Source organism: Amphiprion ocellaris, chromosome 12 (genome assembly GCF_022539595.1).
Source record: "Amphiprion ocellaris isolate individual 3 ecotype Okinawa chromosome 12, ASM2253959v1, whole genome shotgun sequence".
Classification (NCBI taxonomy): domain Eukaryota; kingdom Metazoa; phylum Chordata; class Actinopteri; family Pomacentridae; genus Amphiprion; species Amphiprion ocellaris.
The window spans coordinates 18,057,720-18,081,672 of NC_072777.1; the positions used below are offsets into that span (position 1 = coordinate 18,057,720).

The 23,953-nt window shown below is 38.3% G+C and overlaps 1 protein-coding gene across 8 annotated transcripts in view; it reads left to right on the forward strand.

The window, feature by feature from the left end:
• The window catches only part of LOC111578333 (disks large-associated protein 2), a 126,786-nt gene that overhangs the window by 76,245 nt on the left and 26,588 nt on the right, over positions 1-23,953 (forward strand). For 4 of the 8 annotated variants that reach the window (XM_035954980.2, XM_055015972.1, XM_055015974.1 and 1 more), the window contains 4 exons: positions 7,535-7,752; positions 10,221-10,374; positions 12,463-12,682; positions 22,820-22,855. In XM_035954980.2, the coding sequence (XP_035810873.1) occupies positions 7,535-7,752; positions 10,221-10,374; positions 12,463-12,682; positions 22,820-22,855 (628 nt within the window). Of the gene's footprint in view, positions 1-7,534; positions 7,753-10,220; positions 10,375-12,389; positions 12,683-16,081; positions 21,086-22,819; positions 22,856-23,953 lie in introns of those variants that run through there. The other 4 variants (XM_055015973.1, XM_055015975.1, XM_055015978.1 and 1 more) reach the window with 3 other exon arrangements.

Sequence of the window (23,953 nt, forward strand, 5' to 3'; positions counted from 1 at the left end):
TTTGAAGAGTAAACTTTCAATGGCAATTTAATAGAATACAAAGATAAATTCCATTATTCACAGTTTTTAGGCCTCTCTCTTTTCTCTCCCGCTGACACATTATGAGATTGAACTACAGTAGAATTGCCACAGGTACTGGTTTTCTGAAAAACAGTCATGATGAGATGTGTCTGGGCTCTCAGCAAGCTTTTATTCAGTTTCTTTTAAGTTTTAATCTATACCACTGATTAAATGATCTCATCTACAGTGGCACACCATGTGAATACTAATCTTAAAGTCCTGCTTCAAATAACTGAACATGAAGATGACTTAAGATCTCCAAATGAGGGCAACATGGTGACATGGATTTCAGTGGTTTCTGAAACGTGAGTTATGCTTATAAATGGGGCATCATTAGGCCTTAATAACAGATTACTGGTCTAGCTGTCTTGAGAGCACTTCTTTTGGGAACAGTTGGCCTCTCAGTCCATTATGAAATGGTTGACTGTTATGTGGATGAAAAAAGCTGAAGTGATTTGCCCATATTAAAGCTTGCTCCATCTCCCCCAGAAGACGATGTAAGCCTTCCACTAGCATAGCATTTATCTTACTCTAGCTCTTTTTCACATTGTGCCCGTTAGAGCTCATATCTCACACAATCAGCAAAAATGCAAAAGAAAATGAAATAAAAATTTGTACCAATACCCAATTTAGTAAAATTGAAAACTAAACTATGTGCATGTAGTGCAATCAACAATTACTGTCTGACAATGAATGTGAATCGTGTTGCACTCAGATGAACCCAGTAACAGCTCTCTTGAGTTTTGGATGCATCTCTGGCCATGCTTAGAGAGGAAGATGTGAAATCTTTGTCCAGTACGTGCACTTTTATGCTATGTAAGGAGCCCAATTACACACAGACTCATAAACTGCAGTTGTTAGTGTGCAATGGAGAGCCTCTGTCAATAGACAGGCTCTCTCACTGGCATTTGACAAGCTTATGTGTCAGCAGGCAGAGACCCTACAGCTGCCACATGGGCACACTGAGCGGATCCACAATGAGAGCCTTATTCAGTGGAATCAGTGAAGGGAGATCTGTGCAGACTTCATGGTCAATTCTCTGTGTGCTCATCAGATTTGATCTATGTGATGTTTCAGTCTTTTAGGTCTATATTCATTTGTGAAGAGGACAGGTCAGTGTTGGGAAAGCTGTTGACAAATTCAATTCAATTCAATTCAATTTTATTTATATCGCGCCAATTACAGTCAAATTGTCTCGAGACGCTTTACAGAACCCATATGCCTGACCCCCAGAGCAAGCCAAAAGGCGACAGTGGCAAGGAAAACACCCTTTTAACAGGGAAAAAACCTCGAGCAGAACCCGGCTCTAATGTGGGGGGACCCATCTGCCTGCTGGCCGGGCGGGTTGAGAGGGACAGAAGAGGTAGAAAGGTAGAGATAGAGGGATGGAGGTAGAGGGGAAGAGGTAGAGGGGAAGAGATAGAGGGGTAGAGGTAGAGATAGAGAGGTGGGGGGGGGGGGGACACCAGGACCATAAAACACACAGTATAATACATGCATGATAAGACAGATGATACATGCAAAGTACAACTAACATGGAAACTAATTATAGTTTACTGCTATGGTGTACGGCTCTGACATTATTATACTACATATATAGCTGGTGGTAAATTCGAAAATATGTACATAAGCAAATCAAGTATAGTAAGGGCAATGCAGAGTAGATTGGTGGGAATGGGCAGCTGGAGGTGGGAGAACAACCACACATCTGAAGCATCCAGCTCTGGGACCAGGGACACTCGGAGAAAGGACACAGAAAGAAACAGAGTGAGTGTAATGCAATAATGGTATATATAGTAAATACATAGGTAGTTGGAGAAGGGCTCACTGCATCAAGAGAGGTTCCCCAGCAGCCTAGGCCTATAGCAGCATAACTAGGGGCAAACTAAAGGGACGTCAAGAGGGGAAGTCAGTTGTGCAAATGAAAACACCAGCTCACCCTGTCAGGGTCCCCCAGTCAGCCCTAAATATAAGCTTTGTCAAAAAGGAAGGTTTTAAGCCTGGTCTTAAAAGTAGAGAGGGTGTCCGCCTCCCGAACCCAAACTGGGAGCTGGTTCCACAGGAGAGGCGCCTGATAACTGAAGGCTCTGCCTCCCATTCTACTTTTAGAGATTCTAGGAACAACAAGTAAGCCTGCAGTCTGAGAGCGAAGAGTTCTGCTAGGGTAATATGGTACTATCAGGTCTTTAAGATATGATGGAGATTGGTTGTTAAGAGCTTTATATGTCAGAAGAAGGATTTTGAATTCTATTCTAGATTTAACAGGGAGCCAATGAAGAGAAACCAATATAGGAGAAATATGATCTCTCTTGCTAACTCCCGTCAGTACTCTGGCTGCAGCATTTTGGATCAGCTGTAGATGTTTCAGAGAGCTATTGGGACAACCTGATAATAAGGATTTTACAGTAGTCAAGCCTAGAAGTAACAAATGCATGGACTAGTTTTTCTGCATCACTCTGAGACAGGATGTTCCTGATTTTCACAATATTTCTCAGGTCGAAAAAAGAAGTCCTACAGATTTGTTTTATGTGTGAGTTAAAGGACATGTCCTGGTCAAAGATAACACCGAGGTTCCTCACAGTAGTACTGGAGGCCAATGTAATGACGTCCAGAGTAACTATATGCTTTGAAAGCAATTCTCTAAGATGTTTGGGGCCAAATACAATGACTTCAGTCTTGTCGGAATTTAGTAGTAAGAAATTATAGGTCATCCAGGTCTTTATGTCCTTAAGACAATCTTGCAGTCTAGCTAGCTGATTAGTTTCATTTGGCTTCATAGATAAATACAATTGAGTGTCGTCAGCATAACAATGGAAATTAATACAGTGCTTCCTAATAATATTGCCTAAGGGAAGCATGTATAATGTGAACAGTATTGGTCCTAAGACAGAACCCTGAGGAACTCCATGATTAACCCTAGTATGCTCAGAAGAGTCATTGTTGACATGCACAAACTGGAGCCTGTCTGATAAATAGGATTTAAACCAGTCCAGTACTGTCCCTTTAATGCCAATAGAATGTTCTAGTCACTGTAATAAAAGTTTGTGGTCAATTGTATCGAATGCTGCACTAAGGTCCAACAAAATAAATATAGAGACCAGTCCATTATCTGACGCTATGAGAAGGTCATTAGTTACTTTCACCAGAGCTGTTTCTGTGCTATGATGCACTCTGAAGCCTGACTGAAACTCTTCAAACAAGCTATTCCTTTGTAAATGTTCACATAATTGATTTGCAACTGTTCTTTCCAGAATTTTAGAGAGAAATGGGAGGTTGGAAATTGGTCTATAGTTGGCTAAAACATCTGGATCTAGAGTGGGCTTTTTAAGTAAAGGTTTGATTACAGCAACCTTAAAAGCCTGTGGTACATAACCTGTTACTAGAGAGAGATTAATCAGATCTAACATTGAGGAATTAATTAAAGGTAAAGCCTCCTTGAACAGTCTAGTTGGGATAGGATCTAAAAGACATGTCGATGGTTTGGATGTAGAAACTATTGAAATTAGTTCAGAGAGATGTATGGGAGTGAAAAATTCTAAATATCCATCTGGTCTTACAGCCAGTTCTAAAGTATCTGTACTCGATGATACATCTGTGACATTTGCAGGAAGGGCCAGATTAATTTTTTCTCTAATCATAATAATTTTATTTGTAAAGAAGCTCATGAAGTCATTACTGCTTAGAGCTAAAGGAATACAAGGTTCAACAGAGCTCTGACTCTTTGTCAGCCTGGCTACAGTGCTGAAGAGAAACCTGGGGTTGTTCTTGTTTTCCTCTATTAAAGATGAATAATATGTTGTCCTGGCATTACGAAGAGCTTTTTTATAAATTACTAGACTATTTTTCCAAGCTACATGAACTTCTTCCAAATTAGTGGAGTACCACTTCCTTTCCAGCTTTCGGGACGCCTGCTTTAAATTCTGCAGCTGGGAATTATACCAAGGAGCAGGTCCTCTCTGAGATAGAACTTTCTTTTTTACAGGTGCAACACTATCAAGTGTTGTACGCAGTGAGGCTGCAGCATTATTAACAATATAATCCACTTCTGTAGGGGTAAAATTATAATATTTCCCTTCCATTGTATCAGTAAGTGGTGCTGAACTAAATAGAGAGGGTATTATTTCCTTAAATTTAGTCACCGAATTGTGAGACAGACATCTACTGTAATGATATTTATTCTTAACTCCTATACAATCTATTTTTGTAAATTGAAATATTATCATAAAATGGTCAGAAAGAAGAGGGTTCCGGGGAAATACTGTTAACTGTTTGATTTCTATGCCATAAGTCAGAACGAGGTCAAGGGTGTGATTAAAACTATGAGTTGGTTTATTTACATGTTGAGAAAACCCAATTGAGTCTAATATTGAATTAAAAGCAGTCGTAAGGCTGTCACTGTCCATGTCAACATGAATGTTAAAGTCACCCACAATAATGACTTTATCTGAGCTGAGCACTAAATCAGATAAAAAGTCTGAGAATTGAGATAAAAACTCAGAGTAAGGAGCAGGAGGACGATATACAACAACAAATAAAACTGGTTTCTGAGCTTTCAAATCTGGATGGGAGAGACTGAGAGTGAGATTTTCAAAAGAACTGTAACTAGGTTTAGGTCTCTGGTTCATTTTTAAGCTAGAGAGGTAAATTGGGGTGAGGAGATGAGGTCTCCAATTCTGACGTGCCGTGGTCTGTTAGAGAGGAAGTCCTTAATCCAGCTACAGAGGTGGTAGTCCAGGCCCAGTGACAGCAGCTTGTCGACCAGCTTGACTGGGTCGACAGTGTTAAAGGTCGAGCTGAAGTCGACAAACAGCATCCTCACTTAAGTGTTGTAGTTCTCCAGGTGTGTCAGGGCATTGTGGAGCAGGAGTGAGATGGTATCCTCAGTGCACCTACTGGTTTTATAGGCACACTGGTACTGGTCCAACATGTCGTGAATCTCAGGCTTTGTTGTAGCTTGTTGTTTTGATTTCAGTGACTGTCTATGTGTTGTGTAGGATAAATATTTCCACACCAATGTATAAAATGTTTTGTAAATATTTCTATGAAATGAGGTTTGAATACTTATGCAGAATTATTACACAATCTAAATGACATTCGACCAGCAAAATATTTACATCAGATTAAAATGATAATGCAGCAAATGAAGCACCTCTTGTTGCGCTGTCAAGAAGAACTTCAGGAACTGCAGGGAAATTATCTAAACTGAAGGTTAATTATAGAAGAGAGGTAGTTGGAATCTATACAAGTTAGGGGCCGAAATGTAAACAACAAAACAGTGGAGCCACTGAACTTATATGTACGCACATTTATTAAACTCCACAATAACAACTATGACACAATAATAGTAGACTGATTTATTAACCTGTAAAAAGTATCTTTGTGATAAAAGAGAATTTGAGAAAGTTGCTCCAAGTTTCAGTGACTGAAAGCTACTTGCGTGCACGTTGTGATGCTGCGGAGGTGCATCTGCTGAGGGATGGTCTGGTCAGCCTGTTGTGGGTCAGAACAGCGGTGGACAGAGTGGAGCCTCCGAGTCGATATTGAAGAAATTAGAAAGGACTTAGGTTGGATTCTTAGGAAGGAGGAATCTGAAAGAATGACTCTCGGAAATGAAGACTCAAAGTGGTGCTTTCAGGTATGGTCTTTTCAAGTGGATATATGCATATCAGTGACTCAGTAGGTGTCTGGTACATCCTCCATCAGGGAAGGCTGATGTTCAGATGCCCCTCACAGAGTTACACTGTCACCTCAAATTGTATTATTTTTCTAGCTTCTACACAATTCAATACAGTGACATATCGTTAACACATTTATGCTCCTGGTGGGCAGATGATTAAAACAAGACTATATAAGCATATACGAAGATGAGACACTGTTGAACTTATAGTTGGCACATGAACAAGTAGAATAAAAGATTTAAGGAGAGTGAATGGTATAGTGGTGGTCATGATGACATTATTGAAATAAATGTTCAACAGTTCCTTTAAATGAGTGTTTATAGAGAATAGCAAAAAATTCAGGATTGTGGAGTTATTGTCTTCCTTCATCCTAATGTGACCAATGTTCCTTGTGGTATTGTCAGTAAGGGTGAAATCCTTGTGATGTTAGTATTAAATTTTGACCCCCGCTTCCTGCAGGGTCAGCAGCCATTTGGTCCCTTGTAGGCCTCATAATGACTGGGGATTTAAGCCAGTCTCTTGACTAAACTAGGCCCAATATACACCCTGGATGTCTGGAATCTGCTGAATGTCTGCTTTTTTGTGGCCTCTTCCTGATAACAAAATCTTCACACTATCCTGCCAGATCTGGACGGTGTCTTGCTTTACGGTTCCACATCAGATGTGGTGTCTTGGTGTCTGGAAGGTGATTCTGGTTGGGTGAAAGCTTGATCTTTCTCTGTTTTAAAACTGAATATGGCTGGTTGAACCTGCATCTGGTTGATCATATTGTGCCAGAATATCAACAGAGCAGAGCTACCGGCAAAAGCTAACATATTTAATTCTAAAATAAATAGTTAAATGTGATGCGAGTATCCTGCCTGAACAGATGTACAGTTGAAAAATAAATAAATGCTTTATTACACATTGTTGAAGCTTTTGTTAAGTTCCATGGCTACATTAAAACAATCAGTGTTTTTCACTTTAACAATTCAATTCAATTTTATTAATATAGCACCAATTACAATTCAGATTGTCTATAGACGCTTAACAGAACCCATATGCCCATATGGTTGAGAGGGACAACCCGGCCGGCCAACGGCATTCTGGTATGTTTCAAGCAAATGTACAAAAACAATAATCCAAATCAGTGACATATCTATAACTGGAGTACACATAGTCCAATCTTTATAATGGTTGCACTTCATTTTATGTTTGTGTGATACTTCAAACCTTAAATACCTGCTTGTACTGGGGTGGGTATTGTACATCAATGAAAAATATGGTCCATTTGAAAGGTTGTGAGAGCTCTGATGACCTTTGGCCTCTGCAGCAGACACACATTATAATATGCAGTTTGATTCCAAAAATCAAAGTCACAATGATATGCAATGCCTGCTCATAGGGGAAGAGAAGAACTCAGAAAAACCCAATGGGTAGAGTAAGGTCAGGCATTGAGATAGTTTAATTTGAAAGCAGGCTCAGTGGGGAATTAAACAGAGGTGGAGTCTGAGACCACGGATGTGAATCAGCTTCATTTTTTGTTAGAGCAAAACCCAGCTAGAACTTATCTGGCTGTGTGTTTCTCACTCTCGTTTGGCTAATTGGGCCACATTGTACTTGCAAATAATATTTCATTTACACGAGCCTGTGCAAACCTGATATTTCTTCTCTGAGCACAACGTCCTCCTTTTGTACACTGTTTAACATGTCACCACAGATGTTTCCCCAAGCATGCAAGCAAAACATAGATTATTACAACCTTATAGTTATAAACATGAAGGTAGTATTTAATGCAGTGATGTTTTCTTCCCCAGGTGCCCCAGGATGAGTGGAGTGGATACCCAGGTGAGAAAGATGAGGAGATCCCATGTCGGCGGATGCGAAGTAGCAGCTATGTCAAAGCTATGGGAGAGGTGGATGATGACAGTGGGGACTCTGACACCAGTCCTAAGACCTCTCCGCAGAAGGCCATTCGGCCGGATGCTCTCGTCCTCAAATCAGCCATGCAGAGACACCATTTAGACTCCCACAGGTAGGTCTGCCCGCCTCATTTATAGAGTGCATAGATCTGAAACTGTTAACTATTAGTTAAGTATGTTTTATTGTAGTGTGCATCTCATCATGTCTGAGGACACAAGATTTAGATTGTTGGCTCCAGTAAGGGCCCATACATACTTTCTGCATCTGTGTGCAGACTGTTGTGGACTTGTGGGAAAGTGAACAACAGATGCACAAGTGGTTGTATTCATATTATAAAAGGCAAGAGAAAAACATGGTGTTCCCATGGATGTTTCTGAAACACTGTGACTTTATACATTTTTTTACAGGATAAAGCAACTAGCTAGAGATCAAGCTGTATCACTATGTCAGTGATTATTTCTAAAATGTGCAGAGCACGAAGAACAGGATTTCTGGAGAAATTAGGATTTCCTACTGTGTCTGGACTCCATTAATGTAAAGTATGTACAAATCAAAGCTCCTTCAAAGTCCAGCAGCAATTTTTTATTCCACCTATTTCAGTGATGAATCATTAATGTGTGTAAGACCGAGAATCTCCTCAAACCGTTTCTTCTCATAGGAAGCACTTGTTTCCTGGTACATGTGCATGTGGACAGTCCACACAGTCACAAACTTTGGGCTGCAAGGGGGATGTCTGACAGGCCGTCATGGACTTGGGTGGAAAGGGAAATTTACTTCACATGCCCTTTAAGATACAGATGTGAATGCAGAAAGCATGAATTGGCCTTAACTGATATTGATAGTAGCCTCAGTCTTTTTGTTTTAAAGAAAGGTTTAATTGTGACTCAATGCTTTGTCTACACACAATGCATGTAAAATTGTAGTTTATTGATGCTCCTTTTTGCTTCTGTCACTGACAGATTAAAGAACTTTACCATTATTTGGTGGTTCCAAGAGAAGTTGCTTAGCAAAATTAGAAGGCCAGTTTTTGTTTATAATGCAATTTTAAGCTTGCCTGGACAACTGTATTAAGCGGTTCTGTAATTACTTGTTGGCTCACTTTTAGAATCTCAATATTAACTTATACTTAACCAACGACCACATGTTGTTGGCTAAGTATTTTATCCACAGCTGTGTCCTGAGTTCAGTTATAGTAGTGCTGTGGTGAGCTATGTAGAACCATATTGGTTTAGGTTTATGACCTTTCTGGTAAGCGTGTTAAGTATTTTCCCAGCACCTTACACAAACACTGTGCTTCAATTCATCACACTATTGGCAAGTCTTTCACATTTGTACAATGTCACACCCAAGAGGGCAGACTTGAATGTTCAAGCATTGGTATATGGAGGATAATCCATTCAAATTACTAGCTGTTTTGTAAAGGTATGCTGCACGGTGGGAAGTCTAAGAGCAGAGAAGTGTTTTATTGGTAAAACAACAAAGTGCTGACTGTATTTGTTTTGTAGTTTAGTCCTAGAAACACTTTTTTTTAAAATTATGAAGTTAATCACACTTGCATGCTAGTGTATTAGGTATACTAAGCTAACACTAAAGCAGTTTTAGTACAATAGCCTTGTAATAAATCCTATATCATGATTGCTACAACTTGCAGCTTTTGTTCAAGTTGAATATTTTGTTTCTTTGTCATCGTTAATATTATAGCATCACTGTTAACATATATTATATGCTGAAAAAGTTTTTGCTTTGGTCAAATACTGTGAAACATTGGGGATTAATTGTTCAGAAGATGCGGGCAGTGTTAAATTATTAACAATGTTTAGATCAGCTGGTACTCAAGTGTGTTTTCAAACTGAAATTTGACTTCTTAGTGTTCACTAACTTTATATATTCATACTCTCATCACATCTTTCTGGTAAATGGTGATGATTGCCATGTTTGCCAGTTTTTTGGTAAATTACACAAACTGTGTTGAGTTTGAGTGTAATTATAATCCAAAGGATTCTATTGAATTACCTTCCTCTCCAAACTAAGCTTGTTCTTATTCACTTTCTTGTTCTCTGTGACTGTTTTCAGGCAGTGCAGCTTTCAGAAACAGCCAAATTGTGTGAACCCAGGAAGGCATCATACATTCGTCATTCCTACTGCCACTCAGTGTTATTTTTGTCACCATCATCTCTACAGGGTTCTGATTGCTTCTGCTTTTGTCCACAAACAAACAGCCTTTGTGTTTTTTATCATCTGGTGAAGACTGTAATCTCTTGTTATTGTGGCTCTCATTATCTCACAAATAGAAAACGAATCCCAACTACCGTCTTTGTAGTTTTGCGATGGGCAAGTTGCTGTTTTTTCACAGGACCAATGAAGCTAGACTAGAAGATCATGACTCAAGTTAATAAAAATAGTTCACAGTTTAAAAATGTTATGAAGAGATGAGTCATTCAAGTGACTAATATATATTTTGGACATTAAGTCATGATACTAGCCAACAGATTCCTTACCTGTAGTATTATCCAGTAATGTTCCATTTTTGGCCGTTGAACTATGAAATGGTGTCTGTCCCTACCCCTTATCCTTGTTCAGCCAGGGCTACCACTTGCAAACTACAAGAGATATGCGGCCTCATCCTAGTGTCACGTTGGACCCTGCCGCCTTTCATCCCCCACCCTTCCGCTCTCGCAACCAGAGCTACATGCGCGCCGTCAGCACCCTCAGTCAGGCTAGCTGCGTCAGCCAGGTGAGTCTTGAAGCATGCATCGCACAGAGGCAACACCTGGAGACGTGAATGGGACTGTTTTTATACTGTTGTGTCTGTAGTAGCCTTGTGTGTACAGAGACATTGAACATCTGCAGGTGTCTATACTGGAGGTCCACAGCTGATTGTTACCTTGTAGACATGACCGTCTCTTCTGAAGTCACTCAACAGATCTAACTGTAGTTTTGGACAAGGCATAGATGCTTTATCTCATCACCTTCACCTTAATCAGTTCTACAGTCGTCTACGGTTTGTTTTTGTGTTTTCTGCTACAAAGAAATGTCAGCTTGCACACTATCGTTCAAAAGTTTGGGGTCACCCAGACAATTTCATGTTTTCCATGAAAACTCACACTTTTATACATGTGCTAATATAATTGCACAAGGGTTTTCTAATCATCAGTTAACCTTTCAACACAATTAGCTAACACAATGTACCATTAGAACACAGGAGTGATGGTTGCTGAAAATGGGCCTCTGTACTCCTATGTAAATATTCCATTAAAAATCAGCTAGAATAGTCAGTTACCACATTGACAATGTCTAGACTGTATTTCTGATTCATTTAATGTTATCTTCATTGAAAATAACTGATTTTCTTTCAAAAATAAGGACACTTCTAAGTGACCCCAAACTTTTGAACAGTAGTGTACATAACTGAGAACACAAGATCAGTTTCACATCAGTTTGGACCCTGATATCTGGAATAGGCTTCTGACATACAATTCATAACTCTGTTGTTATTATATAACTCCATTTTTGCAGTTTGGTTCACAGGGCTTATTTTTCTCAAATAATATAAAATAAAGACTAGACCTAGACAAATAATTATTTAATTTCTAACCTTACATTACACACCGACCTTTTCAGGTACCTCCCTCGTAAATACCCCTGCTATGAATCTAAACAGATGGATCAGTTGCTCAAGTCTGTTTTGGACCTCCACAGTGGCACAAGACGTGGTTGCTACAGTAAGAAGATCTGTGACACAGCCACCAGCAAAGCCTGTAAATGGATCAGGCTGTACCATGAATCTCTTAAATAATTTTTCTAATAATTTAGTATGCTGAAAACCCAGGCAATAAGAAAAAGGCAAGAAAATGTCCATTGAATATAAATCTGCTGCACAACTCAAACTGACAATATTCACCGTTACAATGCACAAATGTACATAATTCAGACATTACTAAAATTAGACAACTTACAGAGTGGATAGGATCTGTGAAAGGGACAAGATGGAAAGGTAGCAGACAGAAAGTTCTTTTCATACTGACTGAGTTTGTCACATCATCTTAAAGTTAAGAAATGATTTCAACTTGCATCTTGTAGAGCAGTTTAGTATATTTCTAAGACACTTGCTAGAGTTACAAGATAAATAATTATGAATGCTGTCTGTTCTTCGTATTTCACATTCAGTAGTTTTCAGTATGTAGTGTATCTTTGTTGTTGGGTTTGTGGTTAATTGAATGCTTTATAACAAAAAAACCTGCTTGTATATTCAATACCAATCAAAAGTTTGGACACACCTTCTCATTCAGTGGTTTTTATTTAATTATTTTGTACATTGTAGATTAATACTGAAGACATCAAAACTATAAAAGAATAACTGAATTCAATTCAATGCTATTCATATAGTGCCAATTACAATTCAAATTGTCTCAAGACACTTTACAGAACCCATATGTCTGAACCCCCAGAGCAAGCCCTAAGACAACAGTGGAAAGAAAAAAATCCCTTATACATATGGAATTATGTTGTAAACAAAAAAGTGGTAATCTTCAGTATTAATCTACAATGTATAAGAAATAATACAAATAAATAGAATGCATTGAATGAGAAGGTGTGTCCAGACTTTTGACTGGTAGCATACCTATATTTCTGATTGATTTTATTGTCATCTGCATTTTTTTAATTTGATCTGACATTTATTCAGTTTAAGGTCGAAAATGACAGTGGCATTCCCTTATGCTAACACTCCTTCATATTTGCTGTGCAAAGGGGAAGAATCAAAGTGAGAAAGAGAAAGGAAGAGGAAAAATTAAGGACTGCTATTCCTGTTTTTGTCTCTCAGGTGAGTGAGACTGAGATCAATGGCCAGTTTGAGTCAGTTTGCGAGTCCGTTTTTAGTGAAGTAGAATCCCAGGCCATGGAGGCCTTGGACCTGCCTGGTTCGTTCCGCACTCGAAGCCACAGTTACCTCCGTGCAATTCAGGCTGGTTATTCCCAAGATGACGACTGCTTGCCTTCAATGACATCCTCCACTGTCACTTCAACTCTCAGATCCACAACAGGTAAAACAACCCCCTCCTCCCCCCCCAAAAATGAGAGAGGGCTTAGTTACATATCATACATCCTATACATGAGTACAAACTTGACATACCTACATATGTACAGTGGGGAACCCTTGAGCTTAAGGGATGCCAGGCTGAATGACTCCAGTTACTTTCTTTGGAAGCTACAGTGTGCGTGTGTTTGTTTTTGCCACTGCACTCTCCCAAATGCTCAGATGAATTTGCTTGTGTGGTACTTTGCACGACTCATGCATCATTAGCCAATTCTCTGACTGGTCACTTGTGGTGTTGCCAAGCTGTAAACTAGGATGAGGGTGGGAGGGTTACATTCTAAACACTCGGATGGCATCACATGTCCACATGATGACAACACAGCACAGCCACATTACATGGCATGCCTTAGAGAAACAGGCCCCACCTTAAGCATGTTAAACTTTGGTGTTATATATGTGTTGTGCAAAGCGTGTGAGTTACTTAGCGAGGGGTGATGTCTGAAACAGGCCAGGGGTAGGGGAGTGGTAGGTTGGTAACATACAGTATTTGTGTGGGAAGGCGACACCCAACAAACCTGACCCTATCCTCCCCCTGCTCTGTTCTACCAACACATTAGCACATAATTATAATTGTAATTGACCTCATAATTGACCTAATAAAATATTTTTTTTATTAAAAAAAAAAAAAAATCTAGTAAACAAATAAAGGTAAGTCAACAAGTTCTAGAGACTAGACCACATGCACACACATACATGCTGGTTGCACTAAAGAACTGCCCACTGATGGTATATTTGAGAAGTACAGCCTTCAATTATTAACAGTATTGTTGTATTGTGTTGCATGAAACTCAAGTTTGTGAGCAGCCATCTCAGCCAAAATAATAACGTTTCATGACTGCTATTAAAGGACTTCAACTGCAAGTTTCCAGTTGAGTATATTTTTAATATTACTGGTTTCATTCCATTGCTAGTTACAATTATTGTATGTCAATGGACCCAAACTCTACATGTTTTGCAGCTGATTTTCTGAAATCAGTGTGTTTTATGCATTGACTCTTGCATATTTATTTTTTTAACTATATGCTGCTTTTTTAATACATGTAAGGATCTCAAGGTTTTGTGCGACACAGTGCAAGCAATATATCACTTAATTTAGCATTTCAGGTTCTTTGTGCAAGCAGAGTCTCTGCAGTAACTCTCTCATTAAATGTATTTGGTGTTTGCCTACAAGAGTAAAGCTATGAACCCTATTGAAACATTTTTCTCTAATTACATTCATTTTTTAAAATATTATGACCTGGATTTTTATTGTTTATGTACACTTTTCTGTCAATTTGATACTGGAGACATTTGCACTTTTACTCATTTTGTTGATTTTGTTTTCCTGTTAAATCTGGAGTTTTGTTTTTGGAATCCTTTCATCTTCAATTGGGTTTGCATCTACGATTTCTTCGATGTCACAGAAGTACTCAGGATAAAGGAGTGTTCTCCAATCCCACCGTCTCATTTGCTGAACTCTATTCATATAGCTCTCTGCTCCAAATCTGTCAACTCTATATGGACTAAAACAAGTAGTAGACTGTACAATATGTTGTGAAGTTGTATTTTGAAGATTAAAATGGTGCATTAATTACAATTTGTCAGATAAGGTTATTGCAACCCAGAGAAAGTGTTCCCGAAACGATGATTAGTTATATAGTACTGTCACCCTCCATTCAACCCATACTGTAAATAAAATAAAATAACCTAACCAAGATATCTAAGAAAATCACTGATACCTGGAGTCATGTTTTTATGTTAGTGTTCAGTGCTATCCAATAATTAAACTGTAAGCAGCTTATGAACCAAACCCAGAGGCTAGTGGGCCCTTGAGTGGGGAAGGGATCCCATGATGCTTCATAGGGCAGACGAGCAGCAAACCCCTCTCCATTTGACCATCCATCTCTTGAAGGATAACCAGGGGGAAAGAACAACTGGAGGCATCAGTGATGATTGTTGCAGGTATTTTAATGTTGACACGCATACATATATCTATGTATATGTGTGTTTTTGCACTGCCTTCTCAGTAAAAATAATAGATACATAGAGTTTATATGTAATTATTAGAAGTATCTCATTATGTTATCCTAAGTAGTAAACACGGTACCAAACAACTCATAAAACCTCAGACATTTTCATTGATTTCTTCATAAAACTCTGTACCTCAGATTATTGTTTACAGTGACAAACGTGATGCTGGATTTTGTGAGTTGTTTACCATGTCTCTATTTTAAGTGTTCTTAGACCACATTGTAAGTGTTAATGTATGAGAGATGTACTTCCCAAACTTTTCAGAATGTTTTCATGTCGCAACCATAAAATAGTACTGAATGTTTTCGCATTGCCACTGTCTCCAATCATTTGTAAGAGCAGCCTCTGTCTGCTGTACATGTGTGAGCTTTATTTTTTTCTTTCCATGAAAATCTGAATTCTATAAAGGCCACATGTGGCAAAGTCTAACCCTTGGTATTGAATCTGTCAGCTGTCTTTGACTGTGGGATTGCAGCCTCTCCCTGGTGCAGCCCTGAAGGGGGAGGATGACCCCTCCCCTTACCGGGTTACGTATTACTCACATGGTCTAATCAGCCACCTTGGACCTGATATGTTCAATAGGGTTCATATCTGCTTCTTGGCCCAGTGGGTTGTGATTCTTCTACTCCCTTTACATCTTTTCTTTTGCACAAAATGGCACAAATTTCAATCACGGAGAAACATTTAAAATGTCTTGAGAAGAGCACATCAGAAAATGGATTCATGATTTACAATTATGCATTTTATGTTTAATACACTTTTTGTTGTGCTGTGCAGTGAAAAGATGGAAAGAAGCCTTGAGATGACTGAGAAGGCAGTGTAAAAACATTGTGAAAAGCCTACAGTATGTGAGTTTACTGACAATCACCGTTTCTGTGATGTAAAGGGACTCAAGATCCTTTTTCGGAAAAGGTATCTAGTCTGTGCTGACTCTGGCAGATTTTATCTCTATTGCTTGCTGGGTTGACCTTATAAATAAATTTGGCTTTTTTGTGTGTGGCAAAAACCTACACTTCAAAAGTTCAAGAAGAAGAAGAGGAAGAAGAAGAAGAAACTTTTGCTGATTTTGTGCAGCTCTAGTGCAATCAAATTGTCACTTGTACTGCACACCAGATACGATGGGTGCTTACCCCTTGTTTAACCTTTAAATCTTTGAAACCAAATAGGAAATTAATGGATCTGATCTTGAATGTCTTTGGAACTTGCCACTCACATACTGTATGTTTTCCATAGATATGTGTTTATTTTCTAGTTGAGAATCCAAATCAAATCACACTCCAGCTGTTCCTTTCATCTTGAATGTCCTTCTGTTTGCATATTCACATTTTTCTTCCAGAGGGATATGATGTTGTGGATGGGACATCTTTACTAAATGACGACATGATAGAGGATGATGATGGTGCTAGCTCCTCTGCCTATGCGGAGCTCGAAAGGCTGGAGAGAGAGACTGCAGCTGCTCGCAGCCAGCACAGTACTAGCTCCACCGTAACAGCCATCTCCGTCCCGCCAGCATCACCGCCTTCATACAGGGTCCCTTCTGCCTCACCCATAGCCACCTCTGAGCCACCAGTCCCTCAGGCTATTCAAGCCTTCAAGGAGTCTGCGAACATGGTTGCTGCCTTTAACATGCAGTGGAAGGATGAAATCTCAGCAATGCGGTATGAGCTAGCGGAGCTGCGAAGAGATGTTTGTGGGGAATTAAAAACTTTCAACAGCAACTTCTTCAACTTTACTCAGTGCTACAATATGTGGACTTTGTGTCGGGAGCCTTGCAGCGACAGTACCACACAAACAGACGACAGAGTGTCTATAGGAATTCAGGCAGGCTCAAGTTGGTCTGTTCGACAGAACACAGAGGATAAGTCAGTGATGTGCCAACCAGAGCCAGCACCCTTCAGCATCATGGATTTGATGGATCCACCAAGAATCGAGATTATAGAGGGAACTCCTGAGAGCACGCCAGAGGGCTCAGGCAGCCCTGCCAGCCCCCTTCCAATAGAGGACTTCCCATGGGAGATCAACAAAAAACAAAAGGCTCCTAAGCAGCCAGACACAGGTGGCCACACAGGTGGTCACAGAAGCGCCAGTTTAGAGCTGTGGAGCAGAAAGTACACCAGTGGGCCCATGTCATATCTGTCTATGTCATTCTAATCATTCATATTCTGTGCATACTGTAAATGAGATGAGGAGGCCAGGGTAAAATCCTGACGTTTATCAAAGAAAGCAGGGCAATGCTATTGTTAGATGTCCCTTTACTCTATGCAGACACATAGTCTGTCATCTCTTGAACAGCTTACAGTGTTGTTCAAGCAATCTTTTAACAAGTGTCTTGCTTAGCCATGGAATAAAAGAGTGATTTGTTTTACACCAGAATAAGGTAACATAAGAAAGTGAGAGAGAATGTGGCTGACATTCAGATCCTCAAGTGCCAACAAGTGCAGCATCATCTTCCCTCCACTGTCTTAAATACCCAGCCTTCAGAGAAAAAGACAATTCAAGTAAGCATGATCACAAATGTGAGGGATATTTAATGATAACGCTCAATAATCAGCTGTTGTGCGGTGAGGCATATGATGGTCTGTTTCTGCACATGAATTTGAATAGCTCATGTTCATTCCAGTTTCTCTTCATGTAGAAACATCCTCTTAAGCACCTAAATATACTGAAAAAATACTGTGAATAACTTTATAAACCCTAATTTTTTAATGGATGCATTTAAGAGAATACATTATTAAAGAATATATTGACCTATACTTTACTTCTTAGCTATCCTAATCAAAGCATTCCTTTTCCATGACCTTCATCCATTTTGTAGCCAGTTGCAGGTGAAATGGGCATTTTTGAATATTTCCACCTTACTAAACTGTTCTCAGTGGTGAACTGATGGACCACCCAACGTCAAGATGTAACTGTATGAATTTAAAAAACAGTAGATAGTGCTGATAAGAACTTATTATTACCCCTATACAATTTGTAACAGTCAAGTCCTCTGAAAAATTGTATGGATTGCACTGTCTCAAAGCTCTGAGGACTCAGTCCCTGACCCAAATTGTTTACGATGAATCATTTTGACTGGTCACAAAGTGTCACAGCATTTGGAGAGTAAAACAGTGAGAGGGACTCACAGTGATCATGAACTATGAATGTATTGGCTTCAGTTCATTCCTGCACACAAACTGCATTCATGTTCAAACTCTGTATATGTATATAAATGTATCATTTTGTATATAGAGAAACTTATATTCAATACTTGTACTGTTTGCAGTTACAAACATATGGTGTCCTGAAGGCACTGAGGGGGTAATAGTAGTTACTGTGGTTCTAAACCAAACAGCACTTTTTCCAGTCTTCAGATCTGTCTGCATTTTTTCATCATGTTCATCACGCAGCGTTTTTTTTTTCACCCCATGAGGAAGTTGGTTGTTCATACCAGTGTTTCGCCTGTTGTTTTTCATACAGCGGTAACCAGAGTTTCCTTAATGTTTGCTGTCTCACATATTCACGGTATTTTTTAAAAGTTATTTAATTCTGGAAGAGATGGTTTAACAAAAGGTACAATCAGTTTATTGTTTTGTATGTTTTGTTTTGAGATTTGAATTAAATGCTACCATTTATGTCACATTTCTGTAGTAATAGTGGATGGTAACTTTGTCAGTTCATCATTTCTGAAAGATAACAGAGAAACATTGGTCCCTATAAGTAGACAATCAGAGCCACTGAGGGCCTCTACCTCTTCGACATGTCCCCAGAGGTGCAGTATAGTACCACTGAATGTACTAACACCGCCTCACTCGTGATGGCTTAGCTGGGCTCCTGTCAAACCTTAATAGGTTGGAACCCTCAATCATCTGCTATATTTGGCTAATAGCTCATTTTGTCTGTCACTAATAAAATGATAGCTGCTCATTTGTTATGATCATTCTCCTTAACCACTCATCCATCCATTGTCCCATTGTATCAACATGACGCACCAAAGTTAATACTAAGGCGCATCGAACTGAGGCCAACAACAAAGTTTGACAGCACTTATCTTTGGACGATCACTGCAGCACAGGACCATGGGAAACCTGTATGTATCAGAGCCCTGACTGAAATGTGAACCTTTCAGAAAGACCTAATAAAGGACAGGCATCATCTCTCACTTTATAAAGAGAGTGGATCTTCTTCCCCCTTTGCACGACCAAAAGACAATATTTGTAGAAAAAGTGGCATTTAGAAAGAATGATATTCATACAAAGGTTGTACTAGAGGTAAGAGCAGCATTAAAGTTGAAGCCACAAAAGAACAAATGCAGACATTTCCTCTTGAATTCTAGTAGTAGCTCAACCCCATACACCCATCGAAATATATAACTCACTAAACCTGGGCTTCAAAGCCCAACTAAATGATTCAATTGCCATGATAATCTAATATATGTGTTAAAGAGGGACAACATTTTAAGGCAGGTTTTGCTGGGCAGCAGATCTTTAGCTGTAAATGTGATGTTTTATGAGGTTTTGGTACAAAGAATAATAGGGAAGGAATACACTCAAGTCTATTGTTGTAATTCTCTACTATTTGCAATGCATAATAAGATTTTTTTTTAACAGTTTCTAACCTATTTGTTGTTGTTATAAACCCACAATAAATATTTTAAGTTTCTCATTACAGATCAGTTAAACGCTGGATGAGAATATTTAAATCATAAAAGATATCAATGAAAGGCATATGACTGTGACAGCATTTACCCTGTGATCATATAATATATGGTCATAGGCTAAATGTATATGCACTACCAATCAAAAGTTTGGAAACACCTTCTCATTTAATTTTTTTTCATGACTATTTACATTGTAGATTCTCACTGAAGACATCAGAACTATAAATGAACACATGAAATAATATAATAAACAAAAAAATGTGAAATAAGTCAAAACATGTTTTATATTTTAGATTCTTCAAAATAGCCACCCTTTGGCTTGATTACTGCTTTGCACACTTTTGGCATTCTCTCATTTAGCTTCATGAGGTAGTCACCTGAAATGGTTTTTCAACAGTCTTGAAGGAGTTCACAGAGATGCTGAGCACTTGTTGGCTGCATTTGCCTTCACTCTGTGGTCCATCTCATCCCAAACCATCTACACTGGTTTTAGGTCAGGTGACTGTGGAGGCCAGGTCACCTGATGCAGCACTCCATCACTCTCCTTCTTGGTCAAATAGCTCTTACGCAGCCTGGAGGTGTGTTTGGGGTCATTGTCCTGTTAAAAATAAATGATGGTCCAAGTAAACGCAAACTGGATGAGGATCCATGTCCCTGAAGGATGCTGTGGTGGCCATGCTTGTTCAGTGTGCCTTCACTTTTGAATAAATCCCCAACAGTGTCACCAGCAAAGCACCCCCACACCATCACACCTCCTCCTCCATGCTCCAGGGTGGGAACCATGCATGTAGAGACCATCCGTTCACCTTTTCTGCGTCACACAAAGATACAGCAGGTGGAACCAAAGATCTCAAATTTGGACTAATCAGACCAAAGCACAGATTTCCACTGGTCTAATGTCCATTCCTTGGGTTTCTTGGTCCAAACAAATCTTGTTTCTGCAGTCTCCTCTGAACAGTTGATGGAGAGATGTGTCTGCTACTAGAACTCCATGTGGCATTTATCTGGGCTCTAATCTGAGGAGCTGTTAACTTGTGATTTCTGAGGCTGGTGATTCAGATAAACTTATCCTCAGCAGCAGAGGTGACTCTTTATCTTCCTTTCCTGTGGCGGTCCTCATGTGAACCAGTTTCATCGTAGCGCTTGATGGTTTTTGTGACTGCACTTGGGGAAACATTCAAAATTTTTAAAATTTTCCGGACTGACTGACCTTCGGTTCTTAAAGTAATGATCGACTATTGTTTCTCTTTACTTAGCTGATTGGTTCTTGCCATAATATGGATTCTAACAGTTGTCAGATAGGGCTGTCAACTGTGTACCAACCTGACTTCTGCACAACACAACTGATGGTCCCAACCCCATTGAGAAGGCAAGAAATTCCACAAATGAACCTTGACAAGGCACACCTAGGAAGTGAAAATTATTTCAGGTGACTACCTCATGAAGCTCAGCGAGAGAATGCCAAGAGCGCTAATGTAGTAATCGAAGCAAAGGGTGGCTATTTTGAAGAATCTAAAATATATAACAAGTTTTGACTTATTTCACACTTTCTTGTTTACTACATAATTCCATATGTGTTCATTCATAGTTCTGATGCCATCAGTGAGAATCTACGATGTAAATAGTCATGAAAATAAATAAAAATCATTAAATGAGAAGGTGTTCCAAACTTTTGACTGGTAGTGTACATATATTAAAATATATATATTAAAAAATGTTTTTTATATATATGTATATATATATATATATATATATATATATATATATATATATATATATATATATATAAACTGTGGAAAGGCTTGTATTCATATTTTTGTTTTCTGAATGAATAAGAGGGGATTGCAGATGCATTCCTCTCCTATATCTTTTCCCATTATTTAGGGAATGCAAACTATTTTAAAGGTGCTGAAGACTGGCTAATCATGATGTCTCCAATCTACATTCATTCATTCTATGCAAGTCCTTTGTTAATTGTTATATATCATCTGAAATGTTTGCAATTATAGATATTAGCTGTTTAAAGTTTGTTTTTTTTGTTTTTTTTGCATGAGCCACAGGCAACACTAAAGTTTGTTTTAGTGTTTCCTGCAAAACAGTTGTTTCATTCATATTTCTCTCATTTTAGCCTATAGCTATTCTAGAATCTAACACATTGTTGGCGAGATTCCTGCCATGTTGTAGCATCTGTGTGTTTTGTGATTTCATATACAAAACAAAACAGTCATATGTGTATTACTGACAATTTACTGACTACAGCAAATTTAGAAGAAAAAAAAAGCCTGCAATAAAGTAATTGGAAATGCTGTACAAATGCTTAACATTCTACTAAATTTATAGACAAGTAAACTGTGAACTGGTGATCGATTGATGCCAGGGAACTCACCAATGCTATAAATATGTTCAATTAAATGTTTCATTATCATTTCATTATTTAGCCCAAAGAAATTACACTTCCCTTAAAGCAAGTTAAAATGTAGCAAAAATACAGATATATACAGATATATTATTTTAAAATTAATTATATAAATGATATGTGGAAAATATACATTTAAATGAAGAAAAATTTGTCAAAGGGTATTTTGAACTATTTTCAACCATGCAATCATATTTTGTGAAAATGAAATATATAATTATATGTAAGAGATTCTGGATTGTCTAAGGTATCTAATATGTAACAGTATATAGTCAGTTACCAAATTAGTTTTTGTTTACATTTTGTTGTCATCCAGAGATTTGATGCAGCAACTGTGCCAACCCTGTGAAGTCCAGTTATTAGGACAAAGGTTTTTGGATGGAATCTGATCTCACCTTAACCTGTAATCTGCTGGAATATAAATCCTTTTCTACATGTGTTTTCTTCCTGCATTTATTTAAGGTGTCTTGGAGAAAATGTGCTACTCTGTTCATCTTGCACTTTTCAGGGATCTCAGACTGTATTGTAAAGTGAATCAGATTTTGTCAAAGTTATAAGGTATCCTTTTGAAAACCACAGTTTAGTCTGCATTTGTTAGCTTATGCTTTTTTTGTTAAATGAATGAAAACAGTGTGATACTTTTGTTTAGTTTTTTTTGCTTATCGTGGTGTTACTTGTGATTTTTCATTCAAAACTTTTATTGGCCTTATGTATTTTTCATAAATTGATATAAAACCATGGATTAAAATGTTTATAATGTTTATGTTTATGGTAATTTAAATGACAAATGGGGATCATAGCTTTACAATGGCATTCAAAGGTAAAACTAACATACAGCAAAAGTAGTATTTTTGTGTACATCGTTTGCACGCTTTAAGTCACTGCAAGTACACACCATGGGCCTGGCACAGTGTCTTTCACATTGACCCTCTCAATATGCTTTGCTTTTCTACTAAGCTATCATCTTTTTGTTTTTGTTTGTTTGTTTGTTTTCCTTTTTCTTTTTTCCCCCGTTTCAGGCGCCCGTAGCTTAGCTGGGGGGCGTAGAGAGTACGGTAGGTCTGGTGGGGCATCGCTTATATTCTTATATCTTTTTTTCTATGTTGTTTATACAGTTTTCCATACATTTTGTCTGACTCATTAGCATTTTTCACATAGTAAAAATAAGATCTATCATAAGCTGAAGATGCTGTCATGTATAAGTATGTATACTACATTTAAGTGTTTTTATCTGTTTCCACATTGAATCGAGTGGAATTTTGAAGATTATTTAATAGTCCTGGATAATTCGGTTTAACAAACCAAAAGATCAGAACTAACAAAGCACGTCTACCTGTTGCCCATTTGTTTGCACAAGGGCAGTTTTCATACAGTATCTTCTTAATTTGAACAGTGAGACACGAGAATAACTGTTCCTTTTAAATCTGCACTGCACACATGGAATATATGCTATCTAAGATGTGGATGAAGCCTTTTAAAAAGTCCATTAAATTATTTATTTGGTTTGCTTTTATTTGTTATATTTTAATATTACAGTTCTGTTCAAGTCCATTGGTATTAATAGTGACTCACCCCCTTAGTTTTACCCATTGTACACATTTTATTTAAGCAAACAGAGGGGAAAAAAATCAACACACAATAGTGTCTCTTTATTTTAAATATCCTGGCATGCTACAAGGCAGGTTATGACCAACATAACAGCTTTGTTCTGCAAACCACCACAAATCAATGCAGCTTTTAGAGGATATCGATCTCATAAGTTGTTAATGTATAAAAAGCCCTTTTAGGTGTGTAGAAAAGACTGTTGCTGCCAATAGTTCAGTTAGGTTTGGGGGAATGGTTACTACCTTGATGATGAGTTTAAAGGTGGTGGGTGATGTATTTAGTGTCCTACATGATCACATGGTTGCAGATGTTTTTGACAGTGTTAGCTCATGCTTAAATTCACTGAGAAGTGAAACTTATCAAGCAGTCTGAAAATTTCTACATGTAGTATTCAACAAGCATCCAGACATAATGTGGAAGTACAGTGTTATATGAGTCATTCCAGATTTGGAGGACATTTGGGCTTCAGAATTTTTGAAAAATAAACCTTCTCTTTTACAATTTTCTGATACATTTTCATCAATAATAGGTAATAAACTATCTAAGGC